This window comes from Pimephales promelas, chromosome 22 (assembly GCF_988280905.1).
Source record: "Pimephales promelas chromosome 22, fPimPro1.hap1.1, whole genome shotgun sequence".
NCBI lineage: Eukaryota > Metazoa > Chordata > Actinopteri > Cypriniformes > Leuciscidae > Pimephales > Pimephales promelas.
Window position 1 is genome coordinate 15,241,386 of NC_142790.1, and position 18,761 is coordinate 15,260,146.

The 18,761-nt window shown below is 39.2% G+C and overlaps 1 protein-coding gene across 2 annotated transcripts in view; it reads left to right on the plus strand.

Annotated features, from left to right (window-relative positions):
* The first annotated feature begins 216 nt into the window (after nt 1-216).
* Nucleotides 217-18,761, plus strand: part of stau2 (staufen double-stranded RNA binding protein 2) — a 174,880-nt gene continuing 156,335 nt past the window's right edge. For both annotated transcript variants that reach the window (XM_089125989.1, XM_089125988.1), the window contains exons 1-4: nt 217-356; nt 6,354-6,561; nt 8,576-8,706; nt 12,171-12,330. In XM_089125989.1, the coding sequence (XP_088982115.1) occupies nt 6,363-6,561; nt 8,576-8,706; nt 12,171-12,330 (490 nt within the window). In that variant the 5' untranslated portion in view covers nt 217-356; nt 6,354-6,362. The remainder of the gene's footprint in view (nt 357-6,353; nt 6,562-8,575; nt 8,707-12,170; nt 12,331-18,761) is intronic.

Genomic DNA, 18,761 nt, shown 5'->3' on the forward strand with positions numbered 1-18,761 from the left:
CACACACACACTCTTTTAAACACGATTTAAAAAGTCATGTAGTGTGGTATTTAAATGTACAGAGCATGAATTCATCCCTAGTCGGTACCAGGAAGCCGGACTGTACCATCTGTGCGATAGGGAGGGGTGCACTCTTTTCGCTGTCCTCAAAGAACTAAATATAAAATTGACCAAAACTGTGCTTATTATAAGCTTAAACACATACAAATCACAAAGTAGTGCTGTGCCGTCGTCATATTTGTCTATTTCTAGGAAAAAAACGTGTAGTTAATATGTTGGTTTGGTCCTGGTACCATCAGTTCTCTTTAGTGTTTGCCAATGTTGGAGGTGTAACTGGGGTCTGGCCCTGGACGAAGGTAAACTATTATTATTGAATGCGTTATGATTTGAAGAAGCGGTGAATTCAGAATTGCACTTGAAACTGCGCTCTGTCGTTTGGTTGTTTAGCGGCAGCTCAGGCACCGTGCATCGATGAGATGGGGTATTTAGTCGTTCAGCCATGATGTCTGCACATTCCCAGCTGAGTTCAGACCGGTGGCCTGTGTGCTGGAAAGGAAGGTTGTGTTTTCAATACCCAGATTAGGGTTTGAGACAGCCCTAGCCTTGTTTATGTTATTGTTTAAGAAAGAATAACACATCCTAGCATCGTGTGTTGTTAATTATAACAGACCTTTGAAAATGACAATCTCAGTGAGTGCATAGTCAGAGACAACTGGGAAGAGAGTGACCTCACTTTTGAGAGTCAGGTTTACAAAGAAAGCTGTCTTGTGATTCTCTGCCTAATAATGTCCAGGATCAGGATGGATCCTAGTGGTCAAATGTCACTCCACTGTCTTGATGCTGACTTGCTTCCAGTCCGTCATTTGTCACACTAGGTTTGCTTGTTAAAGGATGGATGTCATGCAGTAGCATTTGATTTGTAGTGTTAAAATGTATAGTACATTATGGAAATATACAGGGCTTTTTAAAGGGTGATTTCCCTTTTTAAAGAAGTGATAAAAACACCAGTAAAGATTATTGTGGAAGTCACTGACATTTATTTAGTAAAAATATGTTTTCCTATGACACATTTAAAATGCCTAGAATTTGGTCTTTTCATTAATTTATTAACTTTTTTTTTTTCATTTTCATTATTAGCATTTTCATTCATAATTGTTTCTGGAGCTGGTAGTATATCCAGCACATTTCTCTTATGCAGAAGTTTTATTTTAGTATTATTTATATGGTATTAGTTTTTATTAATATTTTTTTAAATTAGCTTTTATTTATTACTTATGCTTTATATTTTCAGTTAGCATTTTAATGTTAGTTTAAAGGGTTAGGTCACCCAAAAATGAAAATAATTTGCTCCAAGTTGTTCCAAACATGTAGGCCTATGCATTTCTTCTGCTGAATACAAAAGATCTTTTTGATGAAATTGAAATCCGAGAGCTTTCTGTCTCTCTATTTACAGCTACACAACTGACACTTTGACACTTCAAAACGTTCATAAAGAGGTTGTAAAACTAATTAGGGATGCACCGAATATTCAGGCACCGAACATTTTATCACCGAAAAACAATATGGCTGAAATGTTGTGAGAAACTGCAACCTGCACGTGCTTGTCTGAAGCAACATGTCTGCAGTGTGGACGTATTTGCCCGCGAGGACACGAAAGCCTTCCTCCAGATACTTTCGCCTACCTCCACAGCGAGAGTCTCCACAGACAGCGCACGCACCTCTCCAAACGGTCGAGGCGTTTATACTTTATCTATACGCCCTTGCTGTTGTACTATTCTTTGAAACGACAGGGGACGACTCAAGTAACTGTCCTTTAACCATCAGGAATCGGTGAGAAGATAAAGATAAACGTGACAAATTGACAATGTTTATTTTTTAGTATACCACCACCAATACAAAAATAATCATGTATAACGTCTCCGGTTACTTTTGTAGCCTTCCCTTCCCAGGGTTCCCTGAAAGGCAAGGAACGAGATGTTACGGATGTCGTATATGGGAACTCCTCCCCTTCTTCACTTCTGCTGAAATCTTATAGGCTACTGTTGCAGTAATAATGCAGATGCAGCGTGAATTTCCTAGAATCGAACAAACGCTAAAGATTAATACAGGATAATACTAATCATAGCAGGATAATACGCCACTGATGACAGAACCCAATACCGAGACCGTCTCCCCAGCGAGCAAGCATCTGAGGTTGACCAATAGCGAACCAGTAAGCTCTGATAGGTCAAAATAGGCCACCGAGGGTATCCAACTTGTAAAATCTGGCAAACGTGTTCTGAAAAGACCAGCCAGCTGCAAGACATAAATCCTGAATAGACATACCCTTAGTCCAGGCCCATGAAGAGGCGATCGCCCTCGTCGAATGGGCCTTGATGTTAAGGGGGCATTCCTGCCACAGGCAATCATAAGCCAAAACAATAGTGTCCACAATCCAGTGAGCAAGCCTCTGCTTAGAGGCCCCCCTGTCCTCTGTTGCATCCACCAAAACACACAAACAACTGGTCTAATTGTCGAAAAAGTGGCCGAGCGAAAAATGTATTCCCGTAGCGCTCTAACCGAGCAAACGGCACTCTGAGCATCCTAAACCTGAGAGGTTGATGGCTCGGCAGACAGGGCAGGCAGAGAAACAATCTGCACTTAAACAATCTGGATATAACCTAGCCTTGGCATGAGAGTCACATTACAGTTTCCCGGTCAGGGGCTCGAAAGGCAGTCGTGACAAAGCCTCCAAAACCAAAGCCAAATCCCACGGCGGCACCGAAGTTGGCCGTGCGGGGCATAACCTCCTGGTCCCCTTGAGGAACCCGATCACCGATGCATGTCTGCCGATAGACTGCCCGTCAACAGGGGGATGAAACTGGGCGATAGGGGCCACATACACCTTCAGAGTGGATGGAAGGCTCCCCTCTTCCATTCTGTACTGAAGGAAGTGCAGAATATCTGACACATAACAACTCCTTTGCTTGACTCCATTTTGAAAAAACTCCCCACTTCAGGGCATACAGACGCCTGGTGGACGGGGCTCGCGCTTCTGCGATAGTGATCAAGGCTCGAGAGTGCAGCACATCCAGCGACCCTGCAACGGCCACACATGGAGGCTCCACAGCCCGGGGTTGGGATGCCAGATGGATCCGGTCGCCTGAGACAGCAGGTCCTTCCTGAGCGCAATCTCCCATGGCCACCCTGTCAGTAACTCCACCAAGTCCGCAAATCATGGTTGGTTCGGCCAGTTTGGGGCTACCAGAGTCACTGCCACCCTCTGCTCCCTGATTTTGCACAACATCATGGGCAGAATTTTCACCGGAGGAAAAGCATAGAGGCAAACTTTCGGCCATCACGCGGTCAGCATGTCCTGCTCCCGTGAATAACCGGACAGCGAGAAGAACGTCTGACAATGCGTTGTGAAGAGGTCGACCTCCACTTTTGCCGAAACGCTTCCATATCAGCTGAACCTGGGTGAAGCCTCCATTACCCTTGAGAAACCCCGCTTCTCGAGAGCATGTCCGCCCTGCGATTCAGAACACTGGGGATGTGAGCCGTATTCACCGAGAGGAAAAACCGGTCCGCCACAGCATAAGAGGTTCTGCCTGCTTTAATAGGGCTCTGGAATGTACGCCTCCCTGGCGCTTTATGTACAAGACCACAGATGTGTTGTAGGTCTGAATCAACACATGCCGCTGCTCCAGCTGAGACCGAAAGGCTTAAAGAGCTAGAGAGACCGCCTTTAGTTCCAAACGATTTATATGCCACTCTGCCTGCTTCTCTGACCACCGACCCGAAGCAGGCTTGCCCAAGCAGACCGCTCCTCATCTGGTGGTCGATGTGTCCGTCAGGCCCTCCACACGCCGTGTCACGATGCCCAGAGGGACACCCGATCTGAAAAGCTCCGGGTTCTTCCACAGAGCCAGAGCACGTACGCAGCCACGAGTGACCATATTGCACTTGTGGCCGGAATACCACGCCTCGAAGGGACTCAAATCTCTTTCAATTGGGCGAGAAAAACAGCCGGTCGGCTAGACAGTTCAATTGCGCGTGCATTCCGCTAGACCTCAGGGGTGAATGCATCGCGTCCACACATTTTGAAAAAGGTTGGGGCCTGAGGGCTAGTCCAAACAGAACCACTGTGTATTGGTACACCGAATTCTCGAACGTGAACCTCAGGAATCGCCTGAGACTCTTTACTATCTGGATATGAAAGTACGTGTCCTTTAAATCCTCTGAATTGAACCAATCCCCAGGACAAATTTGCACCAGGCTTTACTTCAGATTTACTTACATTCTGATGGCACACTTGTGGCACGCTCTGTTGATAGGTCTCAGATTCAGTATGGGGCGAATACCTCCTTTCTTCGGCACTACAAAGTGGCGGCTGTAAAACGGGGGAACTGATTCTATTGCTTTCTTCTCGAGCAAGTTGCACACTTCCTGCCTCAGTACATCGTGTTTTGGAGAAAAGTTAATGTCTGGATTACGCCACGGAAGCAGGGTGGTCTGCGTTTGAACTGATGTGTGTACCCGTGCCGAATTACTGCGTACGTGCCGATTATATTAATTTATGCAATTGCAATGCCTTGATTTTAGTAGCATTTATGCGCAGTCATAGCCATATAAATGCAATGGTTCTAATAATTGGCATAATTTATTTCGGTGTTTTGGTTTTCGGCCTTGGTCTCCTCTTTTTCGGTTTTTGGTTTCGATTTCAACCTGTTTGACGTGTGAGAACAAACCTCTTGCAGAAGTTCAAACGTGCTGCGTAACACAAGAATGTGCCTTATTTGTTCTTGAGGAAGCTCACATGTGCTGCGTAACATGAGAATGAACCTCATTGGTTCTTGCGGAAGCTCACATGTTCTGCGTGACACAAGAATGATCCTCATTTACCCCTTTTCCACCAAGGCAGAGCTGGTGCTGGTTCGGAGCCAGAGACTAGTTTCAAATCGGTTCTTTGTTTTTCAACCACCAAAGCACCAGCTCCGAACCAGTATGAGTGGTTCTTAAGTAGCACCAAATCATTGCTGGTCTCGATGTAAGAACCACTTACGTCAGCGGCTGTGGGCGGGGTTACCGTGACCAACAAGACGAATAGAAACTTGTGACTGCCATTTTTTAAATAGCAGCTAATCATGCTAATAGCAAATCGATTGTAATCTCCGTTAATGCAAGTTTCGGCGAGCAGCACAGACGTGCTGGATTTGCCGTGTTTGGATACCGATGTAGGTTTGCAAAGCCATGAGCATAAATGGTAACGCAACAACCCCGATTGTCGAACCAACTCCGAACCAGCACTAGCTCTAGGTCTGAACCAGCACCTGGTTCTTGTTGGTGGAAAAGGGTTAAGAGTTTCTCGCTGAAGCTTGCATACTGCGTACCACAAGAATGTGCCTGATTGGTTCTTGCTGAACCTCGCGGCATAACACAAGAATAATCCTGATTGGTTCTTGCTGAAGCTCACATGTTCTGCGTAACACAAGAATGAACCTCATTTGTTCTCACACATCAAGTGAATTTGCTTGCGCTTCCGTTTACCATATCTGATGAGTGAGTTGACGAATGTTTATGAATAAAAGTTCAGTTAGTTCATAATTTAAAGCTATCGTGTCTCTTTAGAAAAAGTAGGACTAAACCACTCGATTTATATGGAATTTAGGACTAAACCGCTCTATTTACATGGATTAGTTTTACGATCTCTTTTTGAACTTTTTGAAGAGTCAAAGTGTCATTTGCGTAGCTGTCAATGGAGGCACAGAAAGCTCTCAGATTTCATCAAAAAGATCTTCATTTGTGTTCGGAAGATGAACGAAAGTCTTGCGGGTTTGGAACAACATGAGGGTGAGTAATAAATGACAGAATTTTTGGATGAACTTAACCCTACAAGGCTTAGTAATTTTATGTTACTTTAATCATTTTTCAGTTTAGCTTTAATTTATAAAAAATGTTCATGTTATATTTATATTTAATTTCTGCTTTCTCAATGACAAAGATACTTTAATAGTTGTGGTCTTAGTTTTAGTTAACAATAACACTGAAATAGTCATATTTTACAATGATCGTATCCATTTTAGTAGTTGTTCAGTTTGAATAGACCCCAATGTTTGTACTGTCCCTTTGTTTGACATCTACTTAGACATAATACTGATCTGACAGCGTGCCACGGAGTTAACTTTAAGTTAAAGAAGTTACAGCCTTGTTTGTTTTAAAAAAATAGTGTGCTTGGCTTATCCAGTTTGAAATGATTTCATGGCCTTGACCACGTCTGTCCTATAAAGGGCTTTTGACTTGCAACCTACAATACTACAGTTGACATAGTTGATGTTGAGATTGTTTCATGTTGAATCATGTTGTTTTAACAGCGATAGAGCATGGCTCAAGTGAAAGTGCAGACCTCAGCCCCCTTGTCTGGACCTGGCCTGACCGCCGTGGTGCCCGCTGTGGCCATGCCCAGCCCAGGAGCTCTGGGTCTGCAGCCCACCATCAATGGCACAGTGCCAGCCACAACGCCCACCTGCCCCAGCCCTGCCTCTGGCTTTGTGGACTCCACTGTACCATCCAGCCCAACAGGTACCAGGATGCTGAGTGCAAACCAATCTGATGCATTTTGCCTGTTTAGCCAAAGTACCTTTAAAGGCCTCGATGTTGTTTGAAATTACGTCATATCAGTTCGTTCTTCAATTCTGCTTGAAGAATATCGGGGCCTTTAGAAGGTTCACTTCATAATTAAAATTTACTCATAATTTACTCACCTCCATGTCATCCAAGATGTTCATGTTCTTAATTCTTCAGTCGAAAATAAATTAAGATTTTTGAGGAAAACATTCCAGGATTTTTCTTCATACTGTATATTGGTCCAAATTTGCAGTTTCAATGCAGCTTCTAAAAGCTCTCACATCTTATCTAGCAAAACAATCCATCATTTTCAATAAAAAAAAAAAATGTATATAGACTTTTTAACCACAAATGCTCTTCTTGCACGTCCACGACTTTACGCATAACATATTCACATTGTAAAGGTCAGGCGGTAACCTGACATAGGTGGAAAATATAGAGTAGGGTGAAAAACTCCATCTCATTTCCTTCTCCAATTTCAAAAATGTGTCCGAATTCATTGTTTTATCCTTTTTTTTTGTTGTAAAGGGCGATTGACTTAAGCCCTATTTGTACGGCATTAGTATTATCTGGGGACCTCATGTGAATTTGGAATTACCACCCCACATCTAAATTTTGTGTGGCGCATTCGCATGGGATAAGCAAAGCCTGTGATTTTACACAAATTTACTGACTTATCTCCTGGATGATGTCATTAGGCTATTGCTTGGAAATGTCTTGTTGTTATTATGTCTAGCTGTATCATATATAATAAATGGAAGAATTGTCCTCACCACATGCTGTAATACATGTCATTCATCTCCATAATCATTCCTTTTGTTTTTGCTCTTCTGATGGTTTTCAGCTTTCTCGTTCTGCAAACTGTATAGCGATATGCTATCCAAAATATAAATGCTATCCAAATATATAGCCAAAATACTATCAAAACACTCCAATGCAGCCCCTATTCTTTGTGAAAGATGTATAAAAAAGTGCACAGGAAACAAAAACCTTGAAAAAATTATAAACGACCCCCGCCAAATCACAGAGATGCCGATTCACAAGGGACTAATATTATCACAGGACCTTGGTGTTCGGCGAAATATGGTAGGTCATTTGCGGGGGAATTTTTTATTTACAAATTAGACATGGCCGAATCGCGCGGGATTAAGATCGCAGACAACCTCTGCAATTATTACAAATGACTAGATGTCGCCAGGTAATACTTATCTATGTGACCTTTCAATGTGAATATGGCGCATCACAGCTAGTGCAAGATGTATTTTATATATACAAAAAAAAAATCCTGGAATGTTTTCCTCAAAACCCTTCAATTCTTTTCGACTGAAGAAAGAAAGACATGACTTTAAAACTAATAATGAAATAAAAAATAAAAAAAGGAGATAAAAACTAGGCCTTTTTTCACTACATATGCATCAAAATGATAGGTGCATAATATGTAAACAATTACGGTCAGACCCACTGTGCTGGTTTAAATTATGCTGCATCACACTTAAACAGTTAAAGTCGAGAAATACAAATAATCCAATTAAATAAAATAAGTATTTTACCAACCAGAATCGAAATGTGTAACGGTACACTATATATTGCTATTTGCTTAGTATCCATTCTTCTCACTTCACTGCTGCAATCCAGGTGCGGTTTTCGAAAATCTAAACGCTTTGATTTCCGAGAGCATAATAGTTCCGGATCTGAGAGAACATACAACCACTGAACAATATGCTACTAATTTTAATTTTGACATGTTTTATTCGCATGAATAAGAAAATTATCACACAATTGCGGTAAATAAGCGCCTCCCGCCGTTGTTTTCGAATGTGCGCGCTAACTAACCGTAAACGTCTGAGGGCCAAACACGTCACTTCCTTACATGTACAAATAGCCGTTAAAATGGTCTATACATGGCTGTCAAATACTTGTAAAATACTGTGGAAAAACTTGACATGCATTTGTTCATTCTTTCTGACAGGCCCTCCTCAAGAAAACATGGCAAACCCTAAAGAGAAAACTCCCATGTGTTTGGTGAATGAGTTAGCCCGTTTCAACAGGATTCAACCTCAATACAAGCTGCTGAATGAGAAAGGGCCTGCACATGCTAAGGTACTGTGAAATGGTCATGAAACCCCAAAACCCTATTTTTTTTGTACAGGATGCACATCAATGAAAAAATCAATAGCACTCATTATGTTTATTATTGAGGGAAAAAGTGGCTATTACGTGTATATATACATTCATTCGAAGTGGTGAGGGGCTGGATCAGTTTTTGAGCATTTCTCTGCATTATTCATAAGAATGAACTATTTTAATCCAATCACTGCACTGTATTAAGCATAAGGTTGCCTTACAGTGGAGAAATCAAATGTCACCTGCCTGTATATTAAGTATACAAAGTAGAGTATACTGTATGGATACTGTAAATATACAGTTGAACAAAAGTGTTGTTTGCATTTTTCTCATGATGCGGTCAGAGCTGCAGTTTGACTGCCAACATATGGAAAATATGGCTAACAATATTTAACACGCACATGAGAACGGTTTCTGCATGGAATGCTATGATGAGTTTAATATAGCCTAACTCGCAACACAGATATCACAGTATGGATTCAGACCGTTTTTTAATGGACACATTTCTTATACTCTAGTGCTCTAAACATGAATCACATATTTCACGTGTCTTCTTCAATTGAAATAAATTAGTGCAAAAAGGACACTGATGCAGCGGTACGTCTGATCATAAATGCAAATTATTCTGATACACAGAAGAAAATGTAGACTGAAAATTAACTAACTAACTATTCTGTGTGTGTCATTTGTTCAGAGATTTTAGTGCTTGTAAATGTAATTCAAATATTTTAGACCTTCCTAATTTTTCATATAGACAAATATCTCTGCCAATTTATAATTCTGATTTTTTGATATTTCGAAGAATAATAATTATCATAATGTATTTGATTTATTAATAGTTGTTAGTCTGTTAAAAGATTTTTGTGAGTTTGTTGTCATAGAGTTACAGTATCTTTCTAAAATACATGGGTGGCTCCAACTCTGTTGTTTGTTTTCTCTGCTCATATTTTAATATTCATTTGTCTGTATTAGATTAGATTAGATCAGCCTTTATTTGTTGAGAAATTTCATCATAATAAGTTTGCTGTAGGTCTGTGTTTGTTATTGACTCACCTCTTTCCACCCTTTACTCTCCCATTTTTTCCACAGCTTTACACGGCTGTTTCTTGAGTCTTTTTCAAATCTGAGGTGTGACGACATACATTTTGATGATTAAATATGTATCGACTTAAACTAATGAAAAATTTGTTGACTTGAATAGTGAAAATATGTTCTATTAATAATGTAACATGTTTTTTGACTGAGCACACAATAATCAGCATATAGTATGTATGTACAGGGTAAATATAAAGTGTTATATTAAGGCCAAAAAGGGTAAAAAAAAATTAGCAAGAAGGATATGTCCTATCACAATTCAATATGCAAATGATGTCATCATTGCTTTTACTGCATTCTGAATGGTGAACATTTTATTAATGGAGACAGTGGGAGATTTTAGTCTTAAACTGAATATATATAACCTGAATATAATTAATCGGTAACACTTTAGAATAAGGTTTTATCTGTTAACTTTAGCTAATCACATTAAAAGCCAAAGTTGTATTTGTTTACTTTAGTTAATGCACCGTGAACTAGCATGAACAAACAATGAACAATTATATAGCATTAACAAAGATTAATAAATGCTTTGTTAGTTCATGTTAGCTAATATGCTAATGTTAAACTTTAGCGATAGCAAGTTAGCTTTGACAGCAAAAGATCTCACCCTCCCTTCAAAACATCTCCAAAGCCAGGCCTTCTTCAAAACACATGAACACATTGAGCAGGGAGCAAACAAAAGCGTCACGAGACGAGAGACGGTGTTAAATTACCTCATGTCTCAAAGCACATAACATTAGAATAACAATGAAAAAAGACAACTTAAAGAGCACTGAGCTGTACCACCTGACTACTACAGATTCATTTAGGTGTCAATAGTGTTGCCATTAAAATGCATAAATTAGAGTCACTAAATGCTTTGAGTACAACGTCACAGGTTTCTATCTTTCCAGATTATAGTGGTTATGGCAGGAGGGCAGCATAAATCGTTGTTTTGGATCAGGCTTTTTCAGTGCTCGGTGACTAAAGCTATTCGGACAGGATTAGTTTTACATGGAGAGGTGGGGTAAAGTTATTATTACGAGAGCTTCTCTGTGAATTTTGTCCTGTCTGAATGTGCCATCTTAGCAATCATTACGGACAATGCCAGTTAAGATTACGGTGACTTTTACCTTTTGTAAAATGGTCTGGAAAAATTACCTCAGGTAATGCCAGTCCAGTCTGAATCCGAATGTCTTGAATGTTATTGCTGATTGTTATTTCTATTGTATTATCCTAATGCTTCCTCCTCGTGTGCTTTTTGACCTGACCTGAGCTACCGTTTGGACACCAGTCTTCAGCATGCTTTCATTTAATTTCAATATGGATGGTATCTGATGAAATTATAATATTATCCAAATTGCAAAAAAAAAAAAAAGGTCAAGTAAGAGTAAGATGCTTGTCTAGCAAGGTCTGCACATGACGTTCTGTAACGCCCACTTCTAGAAAAACACACACTCACACCTGTAAAAAACACAGAGAAGTCCCGTCCAAATTGGTTCATGAAATCAGAGACGTCAAGTGATAATAAATTGTCGTTTAGAAAACTAGTTCCATCTGAATAGGGCTTTACTTCGCATAACGTGAAACACTGATGATGTGAGATGTCTGCTTGAGTAGGTACGCGGAAGTATGGAAATACATACGTTGACGGGCATGTAGGACATCATATCATTGCATTGCATTCGGACCGAATACAAAGACTGGATGAACATTTTATGGTCCTACACCTTCATATACTGTATATATACATATAAATCCATTTAGACCTTAACTTCGTGATTGCTATCAGGATATGAAGACACTTTCAACCGGCATAACAAAAAAACAACAACAAAAAACAAGAACAAATCACATACCCTGCCTTTAACAAATGAAAACTTATTGTAAAGTCTTACCAATACATTTAATGCTAATTAATTTAATTAGCACATTAATGTAATATATTCAACTTAAATAATTGTATTTTGTTGTCTTGCAAGAACTCAAATCATGTCACTAAAGACAGTCCCTCAGGTGATCCATCTTGAAAAAGTTAGGTGCTTTGCTGCCAAAAGCCCAAATCTGTAAAAAATGCTAATCAAGTATGGGATAATGTGCAGTCATTGATATAAAATAAAACCTGACATGGCAATCAGGATCTTGCATAATCTTGAATGATTTTGTAACTTGCTGACGGTTCATTATCCCACTTATCACATGGCTACTTAGCTAAATTAATAAATACCAAGATGTGAAATTGATTTAAAGTTATTTTGTTATCTGTAGACAATGTCAATATTAGATAAGAACTTTCACTAAGAAAATAGTCCACTATAACAGAAAACAATCAGCCTAGCTCTCCTGCTGGATTGTGTGTGCAGATCTTCACGGTGCAGCTGTGCTTGGGGAACCAGGTTTGGGAGTCAGAAGGCAGCAGCATCAAAAAGGCCCAGCACTCCACAGCTACCATGGCCCTGACAGAGAGCAGTCTCCCCCGACCTCCTCCCCGCTCCCCTAAAGTCGACAGCAACAGCAACCCAGGTACACGCATCTCTCAGGGACATTATATTATACTGCACAGATGCGTTCTTCACCGGTGACCAGGGTGGGATTGTAGGTAAAGCATTTGAAAGTGTTTATCTGCTATAAATATTTAGCCAAATGTAGGATAAAACAAAAAAAAAACAAAAAAACAAACTCAGGGGCACACTACAATTGATCATAATAATAATAATTATAAATATAGCTGCGAGCAGCGATGGCGGGCCCAAGCCGGTGGCACCGCAACCCCGGTTCCTTTAGTTACCTAAAGGCACCCGGGTGGCGGTGCCGAAGGCTTTGGCCCTTTTATGATTAAAGGTTAAAACGGCTTGCCATACTCTGTCATTTCGACTATAGTAACAATTATGTTACAGATATCTTAAATGATAATACAAACTATCCAAAATGTAATTACGAATAGACAGAAAGACGTTGTTGATATCTACAATGTTAATTCCGGACAGGCAAACTTAGCTTTTAAATGTTAAAAGGGCTTGCCATACAGGGACGTAGGCTCAGAGAGAGGCTCACCATATTCAAACCAAAATATCGGACTTCCTCTTGGTCCGAGCTAATGACTATGTATTAGAAAGTTGTCCGGCTTGAGGAGTACAATGTATATACCGATTTTTGTAACTGTAGATAAAACTAACAACCCCACTTTTAAGTATATATATGGTGCCTTTAGTGTTATTCTGCACGACGTGCAAAAACTTAACCTCCGCATTGACTGTCGAAGAGAAGTGTGCAGAAGAGCTTGCATCAGTGAGGGCTTTGCAAAATATATATACATACAAACACACACACACACATATATAAATGAGGTTAGTGTTTTACAATATTAAGGAAAGCAAATGTATTGAAATATAGCACATTAATTTTAAATTCATTCAGCTTCAATTACCAATTTGTAGTTTACCAATTTATCTTACTTTTATTTAAAGCAAACTATACATTTAAAAGATTAGGGTTATATGCATATTTTGTCATTTAAAAAAATACAAAATTGTTATGCAAAAAGATAAGGACTTGCAGAAAAAATCTACAGTCAGCAACACACACACACACACACACACACACACACACACATAAACGCAGACACCAGCCACCCCCCCCCCCCTCCCTCTTCCCCACACAGACACTGATAGAGACAAGATACACATCCAAACTGCAATATCTGACTTTCTTTTGGTCTGAGCTTCTTACTGTTAATTAGAAAGTTGATCGGCTTGACAAGAACAATATACGTGGCATGTTTTGTAATTGTAGGTAAAACGAGCAAAGTTAACACATTTTATGTGTCCTTTTTTAGTCATAAAATTATTTTCCTCGCCACGGCCAAACCGTTCGAGATATCAAAAATCCGTCCGGAATTGAGCATCCTCAATGTCTTGACTTCATGCACACCGAGTATGGTGGTGATTGGTAAACACATGCGTTGTAATTTGATGTATTTCTCCTAGGAGATTTATTCAAACGACACATAATTCCCAACTTCCATTTGAACTGTCTTAAAACTTAGAGCAGAGATGGGCGCAGGTCACGCAAGTCTCAAGTCTTAACCGTCAAGTCTCAAGTAAGTCCCAAGTATTTTTTTTTGGGGGGGGGGGCAAGTCAAGTCAAGTCACAGGCTATGTCAAGTCAAGTCAAGTCTTGTAGTAGGTTAAGTCAAGTGCAAGTCAAGTCACCTTATTATTTTAATTTTACATGCAGAATCTGATCTTAATAAAATGAAAAGACAAGATAAGTATTTGCCAGTAAATTACAATAATTTGCATTGTAAATACTCATGTTCAGTAAAATACACCATGGAATCAAACAAAATTGTAACTTCTTAAAATTATTTATTTTTCACTTCTGCCAACAGTGTGTTTGAAATGTTTTAAATTTTCAACATTGAGTCCATAAAACAAATAACAGCTTAACATCCTACAGACTCTCTGAACACCTTCCTCTCTCTCAAACACAGTTTACAAACAATATTAAACTTTGTTACATTTCTCCTCTCTCTCTCTCTCTCTCTCTCTCTCTCTCTCTCTCTCTCTCTCTCACACAGTGGCGGTTCTAGACCATTTCAACTGGGGGGGCCAAGCTGGGGCCAGTTGTACTGTTAGAGGGGCCAGTTACATTTAAACCTTATCATTTTCTGCACTGCACTGAAGGCATAAATAAGCAAAATACCATGTTTATAATTATCCAACAATTTGCATTTCCATTATATTTTTACATTTGCATTACATATATCAGTCTGTATTTGAATTTCCATTTTATTTTTTTACATTGAATATACAGTATGTATATATATATATATATATATATATATAATTTTTATAAATTAATCTACGATTTTTGTGGGGTTTTTTTTTTTTTTTTTGCAAAAAGATCAGCAAATTATCCTCTAAACTGGCCTTTTTAGGGGGCTTTCCTCTCAGGGTGAGTGAGCTTTTTTATAATTGTTTTTTTCCTGACATCTTTGAAAGACAGAAGCAATAATTAATGCATCCTTGGCCAGGATATAATTATAAAATATGACATGATTTTAAAAGTGACCTATAAAATCGACTATGCAATGCACTTTAATTTATCTAGTGCTAATAAAATTATTAAGCCTATTTGGAGAGAGAGATGTTTTAAAATCGACTATGCATTACACTTTAATTTATCTAGTGCTAATTAGGGATGGGTACCGAAACCCGGTATTAAACGGGCCCCGGTACTGAATTTTGAAAGACCGCTGTATCGATAAGCTCGGACGTTAACGGTTCTGCTGTCGGTACTGGAGAAATTATTTATCATTCCTATAAATACGTTATCTTGAACATGTTTATATCGCCAGCCTTTTCTATATATAAACTATATTTTAATTAAACCATTTGTCTGTGATGCAAATTTGAAATTCGCAGTTCAGAAGAGAGAGAGAGGAGAGAGAGTAATCTCTCACGCAAAGCCACAGCACGCGCAACACGACAGCCCTGCTTAATGAGTGACAACGAGGACAGAACTAAACATTCAACGTGGTTACACTTTAGATCTGGGATATTATTCTAATATATTTTGTATTTCGGCTTCCAAAGATTATATAAAGAAGATATTTGAGATAAAACCGTTAAAAAACAAGACGCATGATCTGTCCAGCTTAACTTCCTTTACTTCACAGCACTGCGGAGCGCTGTACCCAAACGTACCGTCAGAATCAGCACGATCGGCGATTGTTGCAAAATGCTGTCTTCTGCTGTTGCAAGATCAAAAATGGCTATTAAAAACACAAAAGCCTGCGCAAGAGACGCTGTTCACAAGGCGGTGCGCGCTCCGAAACGGACTGCAACGAGACAAGAAAAGTAGCCTATACTTTGGGCTTCGTGTGTCCTCCTTAACTATCAAATATACATACAAATGTCAAAATGACCAGCTCTGAGATTCGCTTAAACACAGTTTATTCACTTAAACACAATTATGTCTTAAATGGACGTAAATAATAGGGAGAAAATGATGGTGCTTCAGTTACCGGTTACCGATTAGATTTGGTCTCGGTCTTAAAGGGGCAGCAGTCTAATAGCCTAAACTTGCTGACGATTCAGCCATTAATGCAAATCAAACAACAAAAGGCAGAGAAAATCACTCACAGCTTTTGAATAAGTAACTTTAGATTTAATAAGCATTAATCTATCTATGATAAACTAGTGCTATTTTATATTTGATTACTAAATTAGGTTTCTTTTCAGACAGAAACAATTACCTGAAAAGATATGTTAGTACACCTTCCTGAAATTAAAGCACTTTTGTATATAATTTGTATCTTTGATTGATTTTATTCTTGTGTTTGTACTTGTTTTTTTTTCTTATGTGTCCTTTTTTTATTAACAAAAAAGCCTGCACATTGCTGCATAACAAAAATATATTTTTCTTCGTTTTGCTTTTTCTATTTTACATTTCAAAATATAGAGTTTAATTATGTTCTTAATTCTTAAAAAAAAAAAACACCAAAAAGAACCGATAAGAATACCGTTAAAGTACCGGATCGATAAGCGGTATCGGTAAGAGTAGTAATACCGATAAAACCTTAACGATACCCATCCCTAGTGCTAATAAAATTATTAAGCCTATTTGGAGAGAGAGATGTTTATAATGTGACAATATGTCAGTCATCGTGATTCGTGTAATAAGATGACTAGGCCTAGACTACTTGTTCTGAGCAGGTGTTGTCAGTGAACAGGCTGTAAAACTGTTGTCTAAGTTACAGACTGAAACTAATTAAATAGGAAACGAATCGATTACCTAACGTAACCTCGGTTCTCTCTAGATGAGGGAACGAGCATTGCGTAAGCTAGCTTACGCTACGGGAAAGATTCATCTTACATCAGTCAAGTTGTCATAGTTTTTGTCAAACAAGTTGTGAATTTGTTGTAACATTAAAACAGGAGATCATGACTTACTCCGTGCTCCAAGTGATGTTCGGAGCTCCAGTGATTAGTTTCATCTGTGGGACGGGTGAAGAAACTTTCGGAAGATGTTGTAACAGAATCATATGAACAATTCCAGGATATGCTTTTTTTTATTGGTTGTTGCGTTAAATTTTACCCAGATACAATAGTGCCCTTTTCTGATTGGCTATTAAGTAGCACTTCTCTTTTTTTGATTGGCTGATGCGTAGCAGGGTCGACTGCTGAACTCCAGGCGAGACGCGCTTGATTCTCACGTGAGAGCGGCGCGGCCAGAGAAATTGCGTATATTAAATATATTATTAATAGTTTTTCCGCATGAGAAATACAATGTGTGACGGGAGTGTGAGACAAAAGACTGAAACGAGTGACTGTCATGCTCAATGCGTGACACACTATAAAAAAAAATATTTCACACTGACTCCATATTTAGGGGGGCCACAAGGGGGTCCAAGCTTGTTGTCGCAGGGGCACTGGCCCCCCCAGCCCCCCGCCTAGGACCGCCACTGCTCACACACACACACGCACACACACACTTTCTCTCTCTCAAGAAGCAAAAACATGACTGCTAAAGGTTGTATCAGCGATGGCGGGGTAACATCAATTAACATCACGAGTGATATTCCCTTAGGCCACGCCCCCTTGTCTCCCCAAAGTATTATAAGCAATCATGCGCATCCCGTGTGCAGAATGATGCACTTGAAGCAACACCAAGTCACAGCACGCAACGCTTCACATTGAAAAGAACATAGCGAAGGGATGGTATCTATAATCTATGCTTAGTAGGGCTGCACTATTTGGGAAAATGTCATATTGCCATTATTGAGCCAATATTGCAATTGCGATTTGCGACTCCGATATAATAAAATGGTTTCATGAGTCCAACTTGCTTGGTTCTAAAGTAAAATGCACACACAGATTAATGTTTATTTCTCAACTCAAACTAAAAACAACAACAACAATAAATGATTGATAACACCTATAATGATCAATAAACCATCAACCAAACCAACATTACAGTGATTCCATCAATTGAAAGCCATCAACTTTTTAAAAAATTATTAGGCTTAAAAAAATATATAACAGCTTTTAAATTAAGTGAACTTCAAACAATCCCCACATAAACCCATAATAAAAAACATATGAATAAAGTTATCAAACAGTCTGCGCTGCCTGAATCATAAATTATATATATAATAATCCTTATTAAAGCTACAAAAGTTCTTTACTCAAGATCAGTGAGTAATTTTCTAATTTCCCTTTGTTCTTTTAACTTTCCTGAAAGAACGCTTTATTCGCTGCTGGCCCTTTAAGAGAACCCGTTGCCGAGACGCGGATCTCACGCGCCTCATAGCACAACTCTTTTCATCCAGACTTTTCTTATGTTATGAAGATACTAGACAAAACCACATTTTGGCATAATTGTGTGTGCTATTGTTCGTTCAAGCTCGAAAGAGAACTGTTTATTCTGGGCTGGCACACGGTCAGTGCATGCGCATTATGCGAGTATCATCTATTCTAATCTAGGGCACTCACAGGCAGCTTTTCACTTCTTGTCGTGCAAAATGCGAAAAGGCATTTGAACCAATAAGAGGGGGATCTTGTAACACTAGTCAAAGGATGACATTAGCTGCGCTAATAGCCCTACTTTGTTTATTTCATATAAAATCGCGGCATTTTGCGTTATATAATTGCATAGGTTTGAGATCGCTATTACGACTGCGATATAATTAATCGTGCAGCACTAATGCTTAGTGTATTCTAAAGGGCAATAAACTCCACTCCAGCAAGATAGTCATTTTATGCAAATCATAGACCTTTATGCTTTATCTACAAATAAAGTATAATATTGGGAACATTGATCTTGAAGAGAGTGTCGTCGTGTTACTGTCGCAACCGAATGCGACGCGCTGTGTGAAGCTGATGCATGGAGAATGACTGAGGCGAGATGACTTTCCGTTAACTTTAACTTAGAGACTAAAATATTAATTT